This window comes from Lycium ferocissimum, chromosome 4 (genome assembly GCF_029784015.1).
Source record: "Lycium ferocissimum isolate CSIRO_LF1 chromosome 4, AGI_CSIRO_Lferr_CH_V1, whole genome shotgun sequence".
In the NCBI taxonomy this organism is placed as follows: domain Eukaryota; kingdom Viridiplantae; phylum Streptophyta; class Magnoliopsida; order Solanales; family Solanaceae; genus Lycium; species Lycium ferocissimum.
In genome coordinates, this window is record NC_081345.1 from 49,844,073 (window position 1) to 49,853,531 (window position 9,459).

General features: G+C 34.9%; 1 protein-coding gene across 1 annotated transcript; it reads right to left on the minus strand.

Annotated features, from left to right (window-relative positions):
* Positions 1–772: 772 nt before the first annotated feature.
* On the minus strand, positions 773–4,203 carry LOC132054824 (NAD(P)H dehydrogenase (quinone) FQR1-like). Its single transcript, XM_059446796.1, has 4 exons — positions 4,105–4,203; positions 2,765–2,858; positions 2,051–2,313; positions 773–1,210 (listed from the first exon to the last, which is right to left on the minus strand). The coding sequence occupies exons 1-4, from the start codon at positions 4,125–4,127 to the stop codon at positions 979–981; spliced, it is 612 nt and encodes a 203-aa protein (XP_059302779.1). The 5' UTR covers positions 4,128–4,203; the 3' UTR covers positions 773–978.
* Positions 4,204–9,459: the final 5,256 nt, after the last annotated feature.

Here is a 9,459-nt window from a genome sequence, read left to right on the forward strand (position 1 = left end):
GGCTCCTACAACGACCTCAAGTTAATATATAATAATAATAATAATAATAATAATAATAATAATAATTAGGTTCACAGTCGAATATTTATAGATATTTAGTGAGTTTTTTAATGCATATATAAATATAAGAAGATGAGCAAACTGTTTCTATAATTTAACCGACTCACTTTTCTTGAAAAACTTAACTCTTTTTCTTTTGCCAAAAAATGGAAATACGTATTTTACATTTTAATCAATTGTAACAAACGAACACCAAATTATAAATTCATAAGTTTGCTTTTTCCGATAATTTAGCTGTTGAATCACCAAAAACACTGGATTGTAATTCTTTAAATTGCTTGAGGAATTGCATTTAAATTTTCATTTCTAATGCTGATAGGGGTAGTCTGATTATTTATATGTAATTGCAGATGGTTTAGATGACTACATATGAGAGTACTTTCTTCATTCTTGGAGTTATAGGGCCCAATGGAGATTTTGTTTCATGAGAAGGTCTTTGTATTCTTACCTTTATATGTATTGATTGGATTAGTACTTAATGAAGTTCATGAGAAAAGTGATTGATATGTTAACAAGATTCTGGTGATTCTGAGTTAACATTTGGGATAGCTTAGACTTGTTCAGTAGTAAATGACAAAATTTCTGGCACTCCCTTCTAAACTGACTGTCAGGTTTATGCATAGTGATGCATGTGTTAGTTATAATGTATTGAATATATATATATATATATAGCTAGTTGTTTCTCAATAAGCACACCAGGTACAACATCCAGTTATTTGGGCCACAAAAAGAAAATATCAAGATTCATAAACATGTAAAATGAACCTGTAACAAACACTGACCAAATGATCCCTATAAATATGGTGATAAAAACAGGACATCGCAAGCTTAGTTCAGTACTAACTTAATTTTAAACCAAACCATGTTTCTAAAGAGAAAGAAGAAAAAACTATAGAATGCAAATGGTGAACTGAGATTTTAGGCAGAGACTTTGAGCTTCTTAGTAATGGTGGCAATGTATTTCCCCTGATGAAAAGCTTGCTCCAATTCAAGCTCTGTAGGCTGTTTAGAGCCATCACCAGCAAAAGTACCAGCACCATATGGACTTCCACCTTTGATTTTCTCCATCTCGAACATGCCAGCTCCGAATGTGTAGCCAATTGGGACGAATATCATTCCATGATGAACAAGCTGTGTAATTGCTGTCAACCTGCACAGTATATCATCACATTTAGGCAATGTGAAACTTTCAAACTTCAAGGCTAAGAATCTGAATTACATAGATTTGCTTGAATGCACATATCCGTTGGGGTAAGTTCAGGGGCAGATGCAGCTCAGGCCAACCTGCATCATCTGACACCGGTTCCATTTGAAAATTTTACTATATATACATAAGGCATAGATAAAATAATATGACAGCACTTGACGATCAATGCTTCCTAGCCTACTGATCAAGTGTGTCATTTATCTAATATAGGTCGGGGTTGTTTGATGCCTATATATACATTTGAAAAAAATGAAGGGGTGGCTCAGTTGGTTGAGCATGGGGTTTTCATAATGGAGGTCTCAGGTTCTAAACCCCTTGCCTACGATAGTAGGGGATTTGCCTTCTGGGTTGAGCTCGTCGCACGGGGCTAGCCTAGTGCGGGTTATCTCTCCTGTGTGGTTTGTGAGCTATTGCACAGGAGCTGGGTTTACCCTGTATGCACCCGAAGGGTAGCGGCTACGGGTTCCCATGTCATCAAAAAAAAAAAAAAAAAAAAAAAATGAAAACTCGTCGAGGACTGCTATGTTGCAGTAATGTACTTGAATTGTGTTTTTTTTTTTTTTTTTCTTCATATGATGTTGCTACAGTAATTTCTTCATTGTATTTGTTCACTTCTTTAAATGTTGACACAACTTGTGAAAGCTTCCATATACAGTAAGTATAGGCATCCAATGCATTCTATCCACACCCTTGTCACGCCCATTAGCGAAGGATTCATATAACATAGCTATAGAACGACAGCAATTTGAAGCTAATTATTGAGAGAGAGGAAAAGGGACTAACGCGGTAGTTTCTTGGCCGCCTCCTTGAGAACCAGTGCTATAGAAAATGCCAGCAGGTTTGCCTGCTAGTGCTTGAGTTTTCCAGAGACCACCAGTTGCATCAAGAAAAGCCTTAAACTGGGCAGGCATCATCCCAAACCTTGTTGGAAATCCGAATATAAAGCCATCAGCCTCAGCAAGCTCATCTGGTGTAATCACTGGTGCATCACCTTTTTGAGGTGCAGTCATCTTTGCAAGAATTTCTTCTGAAAGAATTTCTGGCACCTGTTCCATATATCAATTGGCATATAAGATTAACGACGGAAACGGATTTAAGTTATATATACTGACAGTGTACAACTGAATACAAGAAGTTATTACACTTTCTTAAAGATGCCTTAATAGGCGTATCACAGAGGGATCTATTGTTATAGGTCAACTTAATCTTATGGGGTCAAAAATCTATACACAGTCTGTGCATAGAACTTAAAAACTCCACCCAATTGGCATATAAGATTAATGATATAAGTGCATTACATGCCCATCATTCGTTTTTCGGACCTTCTAACGAATTAAAGTTGTATATATTGACAGTGTAGAACTGAATATACCAGGTTATTACACTGTTTTAAAGTTACCTGATTAGGCTTATTATAAAGTGATCTATTGTTATACGTTAACTAAATCTGAGGGTATAAAAAATCTGGACATAATTAGTGCACAGAACTTAACGGACCTGCCATAGCTTAGCTTCAACACCTTCAACAGATGCAGCACCTTTCAATATTTCTTGTGCCAGCTTCTCAACATGCCCATACATGGAATAGTAACTGCCAAAATTTAATATATGTGTTCATTAGTTTTTAAATCCAAGAATAAAAATTTATATGTACAGGACCACAACTTTGACTTTAATTCTACTACAAATTGCAAGCCAGCTTTGAAAAGATGTAGAAAGGCCACGTAGACATTTGGAATATAGCAGATAAGCATAACAATCCAATTTGATAAAATGCTTCTAGAAACTACAACAGGACAATATATATAACAGAAACCAGCGAGCAATAAATCATCACTAATCGTCAACAAAGAGATTATTCTATTGAGAGAACAATAAGAATTTACAAATTTAAATTAGTTTTAAGAAACAAAATTATTATTCAATTTTTTTTTTTTTTTTGAAAACTCTAAGCTATTCTTTCTTTTGTGTAACCATCCGGTATCTAGTACCCACTGGCCTACCTAATATAGGTTTGTGTCATATAGGGTCGTTAAAAGGGAAAGCCCTCCTTATATGAAAAAAAAAAAAAATCAATTCTAAGACTCGAACACGTATCCTCTGAACTCCAAATATTCAGGTTCATAGGTTTAACATAAAACATGTCATGACGAATACCTAAACATTTAGGCAAAAATAATCAATCATTTTCTATGCAAGGACTTCCAACCTTAAATCAAGAGAATAAACAAACATTGAAAACTATGGTAACTAAATAAAGACAACTTCCTCCACAAAGGCATTCAACTTCTACAAACTAATTGGTAGCACATAAAGGAATTTATGAGTCAGTCAGGATATGAGGCCTTTGGTTAAAGTGGACTTGGGTCTAATATTTTTTTTATTTTTTTGTCATACAAAACAGGTGTCATTTTATTAAAAGTTTTCAAATATATTATTATACGGCTCGTGTAATCTTTCGAATAAAATTATAAAAGATAAGTGACTTTTCTGATTAAAAAAAATAATAATAGTGACTTTCTCCAGCTATTTCCAATAGTTCAATGACTGTTTAAGCAATGAACTCTGATATTCATAGTTGAGAACTGAAGATAAGAAACCAACATAAAGAATTAACAAAGAAAGATTAAAATTAGTAAAAGAATTGACGAAGAGTATCAAGAAAACCAAAACTAAATCATACACGCATCCCCTTCCAATTTAAAATTCAAACAGAAAACTTCAAGACTGAAAAACTGATTTGCAAAAAACAATGAATAAAAAGTTACACACACAAAAACAAATATACATTTAATATACATATCAAGAAACTGAAATAGAAAAAGAGGAATACATACACAATGTACACTTTGGTTGCCATTTCAGAATCTTGGATTTTTTTGGTTCTATGTATATATTTTATAAAGGAATATAGAGAGGGGATAGAGAAAAATGGGCTAAGATCACTCTGCTTATATAGTGGGGGAGCCAATGGCCATTGAGTTGACCATTTCATTTTTTTTGGTCAGAGACTTACGAAAAAACAAAAAAATAATTAATGACTTTTCTGTTCATGGAAAGAAAATAAAAAAACAAATTAAGAAACTTCTCAGATCATAGTAAACTAATTACGTCATTTGAATGGTTATTTGTCAATTATATATCCTAAAAATAGGTTGCTGATGTCATGCTAAAATCATCAATAACGTAATAATTTACTTTTTTTTTCTTCTTTCATAATTGGAAAAGAAAAAGAAGGGTTAGGGTAAACAAAGGAAATGTTTATACACCTGAATTTTGGATTTAAGTTATGTGTGCGGAGAGTATAATTTTTCATATACTCTTAGTGAATTTTAACATTGATAACAGATTAATAATTATATTTATTACTTTTAAAAGAAAAAATTAAAAAAATATCAATTAATGCTAATAAAGAAATTTTCTTATAATTACATATAAATAACGTGATTGTGTAACTATTTTATATCGTGAATGGTGTTCAGCGTTCTGAAATGTATTTTACATTTGTTGTGTAAGGATTTTCAAATAATTGTTTATTATATCCCAAATTACTCTACTAATTGCAAACGTCGCCACGTGTTAGACTTTAAAATTTTTTCACGTGATATTATGATAGTCATCATATTTCGACAAGTTTGTGCTCACCATTCTTTTTTCACCACGAATCTATTGCTCTAGCTAGCTAGGTGTTTTTTTCTCCTCAACTCAACTGACTGAACACTGGTAATAGCTCTTAGTTTAGCATATCGAGTCATTAACTTCAAGTTTAGACACAACCCTTAACCTATTGAGGTTTTTTATCCACTCTAACAACTCCTCTCAATCTATTGAGCCTACACCTGCCTACGCCCTTAATATCCACTTTCTTAAACACCCCCCACCCCCCCCCCCCCCCCCCAACAGAAAAAAAAAAAACATCATTTGTAATGTTCACTCCATGATGTTTTGAATGGGCACTCTGCGATATGAATTTGAATTAATCAGTAAGTGAATATAAAATATCAGTAGATTATAAAGAAAGATACTTCACGAGGGCTTTTTGTTTTTTTTCTCAACATGTCTTGCATGTTCGGCAGCCCCGCTTAATTTAATGCTCGCTACGATAGCTTAAAGAAGACCAAAATTTTCTAGCCTCTCTCTAACTTAACTAGAGAGAGAAAGTGAAGGCAAAAGAAACGCAAGACTTTCAATTGAAATGCAACTTCTGACAGACATGACTACTTAAAAGGAAGCTACTGATACGGAGATGACCACGGAGGAAATAGATCAGCTAGAAAGAAGCAGAGATATACCAAATATCAATCAAAGTCCTAAAAAGTAAGTTATCTAGACTCATTACAATAAAAAAAAAACTAGACCTTAATATATCATTTGAATGTAACATCTTTCAAGCTATTTCCTTAAAGGGTGAATTACTGAATTGGAAAATACCACAAAACCACGCAAATTTTATATCAATAACCATCAAAGAAAAAGAAAGAATTTACAAACCATGGAACCAATTCATTATCATTTTTTTTTCCATAAACCATCACCATCGTAGTGATGGGGGTTTGGCGGACCCCTACCATGTCGATTGAAACCAAAAATTAGTTACATTGGAGGGGGACATGGCACCTTACCTTCATACATACGATTACATATATATACTATTCAATATACTAATGCATTGAAACTTAAGGAAGTTAATGCATAACATCTAAGTCACCTCAAGGTGGTTCAAAGCACCAGCAGTTCTTTTTAACTCTTCTCCTACGGAGGGAGGTCAAGCTTATTCATTCTGAGCGGTCCTCTAGCCTCCGTTGGCAGGTCACCTTCATTCAAAAAAATTCTAGGGACTTGAATTTGTGTTGCATATTTAGCTAGTGCATCCGCCACCTCATTCCCTTCTCTAAAGCAATGCTTTATCGAGATGTTTCTGTGAGCCATCTTTGCCTTAGTGTTTTCTATAATGTCCAATAACCTCCGGGGAGGTTTAAGGGAACCATCTATCATTTGTACCACCATCTTGAGTCCAATTCTACTTCAAGGGCTTCGAAAGGATGATTAACACACCGAGAAATTCCAAGTAGCCGTATATGCTTCACTATAATTGTTAGTGCGGGATGGGTTGGGTATGCAAAGGCGCTGACCATATTCCCAATTCTATTCCTAACAATACCACCGCTCCTACTTTGTTTTGATTTTTCATGTAACTTCCATCGGTGTTGAGCTTCCAAGTGTTGCACGTAGGTTGATCCATCCGATCATCTTACTAGTTATCACGACTTTAAAGTTTTCCGCTTGTAAACAAACTTTGCTCCAGTTCAGTGTAGTCTATGGATTTGAATTTCTGTCTTATTGCCACCTTGATCTGAAATACGGATTGAAAACATATATTAGAAGCAGTAATATTTTTTTGTTCAAATTTCTTAGTGCACCTTGCTCTCCAAATTTCCTAACATACTATCATTGGAGTGATAAGTAGAAGGAATTTGTGAACAATATTTCTTGGTTTTTGTCTCCACCATTGCCAGAGAATTGTTTGAACAGTGGAACCGGTAATGCTGATCCCCAGCGGTCTGGTCATGATTTGCCATGTTTGTTTTGCAAGCTCACTTTGTGCAAAAACATGATTCCCAGTTTCTATGCATGCAGTCCTGCAACAACAACAACTAGCACCTTTGTCAATGTTAAATCTTGAAAGATTAGCATCTAGAGAAAGATTTTTCTTTAAAAGCTTCCACATGAAAAAGGAAACCTTGAAAGGAATTTCTTTTATCCAGATGAAATTATAAATGTGAGGGGCAACTTCCTTCTTCCTGAGGAATTCGAATGCACTGGAACATGTAAATAAACCATTGCTATTCAGATTCCAAATAGGCTGATCCTTTTCATCTTGTTTACCGAAAGGGATACTCTTGATCAGATTCAGAGTGTCCCTTGGTAAGGAAAAAAGATTATCATCAATCTGCCATTGCTGATTCAATAGGAAATGGTTAACTTTAACATTACCAGCTTGGCAAAGGTTTAACATCTCGATAAAGAGACCCATGATGGGTCCGGATTATCCCACCAAAACAGATCAAATTAAATTTTCCAACCGATGTTGGCTTCAATATTATCTCGATATTTAAGCAAGTCTTTCCAAGCAGCTGAATCTTTTGGAGCAATGATCTTAGAGTTGAGATTGCTTCTTTGGCAATACTTTGATTTAATGAATTGTGCCCACAAAGAAGGTTCTGTTCTGAATCTCCACCATCTTTTAGCAGCAAAAGTGTGACAGATATCAAGAAGACTCCTGAAACCCAAGCCCCCTTCTATGGTAGGGTAACTCATGTTATCCCAAGAGGACCAATGATAGTTGTTTTTCCCATCTTTCTCTCCCCAGAAGAAGTTAGCAAATTGCATTTCAATCTCATATAGAGATGTAACGAGGCATTAAGGCGGCAAATATGAAGTGCTTCGAGATTGAAGAACATGCTTAATAATGGTAGCCTTACCACCTGGAGATAAGAATCTTCCTTGCCAACCTGCAATCTTATTTAGGATCTTTTTGGAAATGTCAGAAAAATAAGAGATTCTCTTCCTACCACAGTATATGGGACAACCTAAGTATGTGAAAGGGAAGGAAAACTGTTTGTAACCAGTCCACCTTCTTATCCTCCTGTTATAAATCCTGTCCGTCTTACTATGGGTGAAAAAGAAAGTCTTATCTTTATTAATCTCCTGACCAGAAGCCTTTTGATACAACCTTAGCAAATTCATCATGAGCTTAATAGAAAACTTATCGGCAGAAGTGAAAAGCACAAGGTCATCAGCATAACTAAGGTGATTAATCTGGGGCCCTTTTTTATGCATAGAGAAATTAATGAACCTATCATTCTGATTAAGATGATTCAAAGCTCTTGAAAGAGTTTTGCGTAAAGAATAATAAAAAGAGCAGGAGATGGAGGGTCTCCCTGTTTTAAGCCTCTAGAAGATTTAAAAAACCCATATCTAACACCATTAATAATAACAGAATACCAGTTGTTAGAGATCAACCTATAAACTAGATTGATAAAAAAAATCATCAAAAACCATCTTTCTAAGAACAGAAATTAAGAAATTCCAAGCCAATTTATCATAAGTTTTAGACATATCTAATTTAAAAACAACATTGCAACTGTCAGGGTTAGGTCTAATACCATGAATAATCTCTTGTGTTAAAAGAATATTCTCGGTGATTTGCCTACCTTTAACGAAACCAGATTGATTCTCAGAAATGATCTTAGGCAAAATATTGTCAATCCTTAAAGCAAGAATTTTGGACAGTATTTTGTTTGAAAAATTACTAAGACTGATAGGTCTAAGCTTAGAAAAACAATCAGGTGAAGTGACCTTAGGAATTAGCGTCAAACAAGAATGAGTATAGTACTTTGTAAGTTCAGACCCATGAAAGAAGGAGAGAACAAAGGAGATTACCTCTCTTTTGATGATGTCCCAGCAGTATTGGAAAAAAAAACCATTAAATCCATCAGGTCCTGCACAACTGTTAGGGTCCATAGAATCTATTGCCGTCTTAATCTCTTCTGCTGTGGGATATCTTGCTAATAGGACGTTGTCCTCAGTACTGATCAGATTGTCGCAACCTCTAATAAAGTCCAAATTTATATCCCTTGGTTTTTCACTGAATAAGTCACTGAAATGATCGATGGCAGCTTTGGAAATATTTAAATTCCCTTCGACCCATTGACCATTCTTGTTATATCCCGTATTTTTATACGATGGATTATTCGTAAGCTAATCGACATAAGTTCAAGGACAAGATTATTTTGGGATATGAGACAAGGACTTTTAATCCCCGATTTTAATTAGTGCACGAATTGCTCATAAATTTTAATTGGTGTAGAAATATTAGTGGAGATTAGGGATTAATTAACCATGATTAGATTATTAAGTGGGGATTAGTGATTAATTAATATTAATCAAGTCATAATGCACTAAGTGGGCCCCACTACAACATGGCCAAATCGATTGGTCCATGCCATAGTGGGACACTTGTCAACTTAGAGGGCAGCATATAAATAGCTAATGGATGACTCATTAATCATATTTTCATCCACAAAGTTGAACAAGAGAGAGAAGCTCTCATCTTCACCAAGTTGAGTAGAGAGAGAAAGCACCACACAGCCATGGCTGCTACTGTTCACGACCAGCTCCAAGCTTCCTTA

Excerpts from the sequence above, each read along its gene's own strand:
- LOC132054824 (XM_059446796.1), bottom strand. The coding sequence starts at position 4,127 with ATGGCAACCAAAGTGTACATTGT. Across the intron at positions 2,859-4,104 it reads GCAACCAAAGTGTACATTGT|TTACTATTCCATGTATGGGC; the intron begins GTATGTATTCCT and ends AAATTTTGGCAG. Across the intron at positions 1,211-2,050 it reads GGCGGCCAAGAAACTACCGC|GTTGACAGCAATTACACAGC; the intron begins GTTAGTCCCTTT and ends TATACTGTGCAG.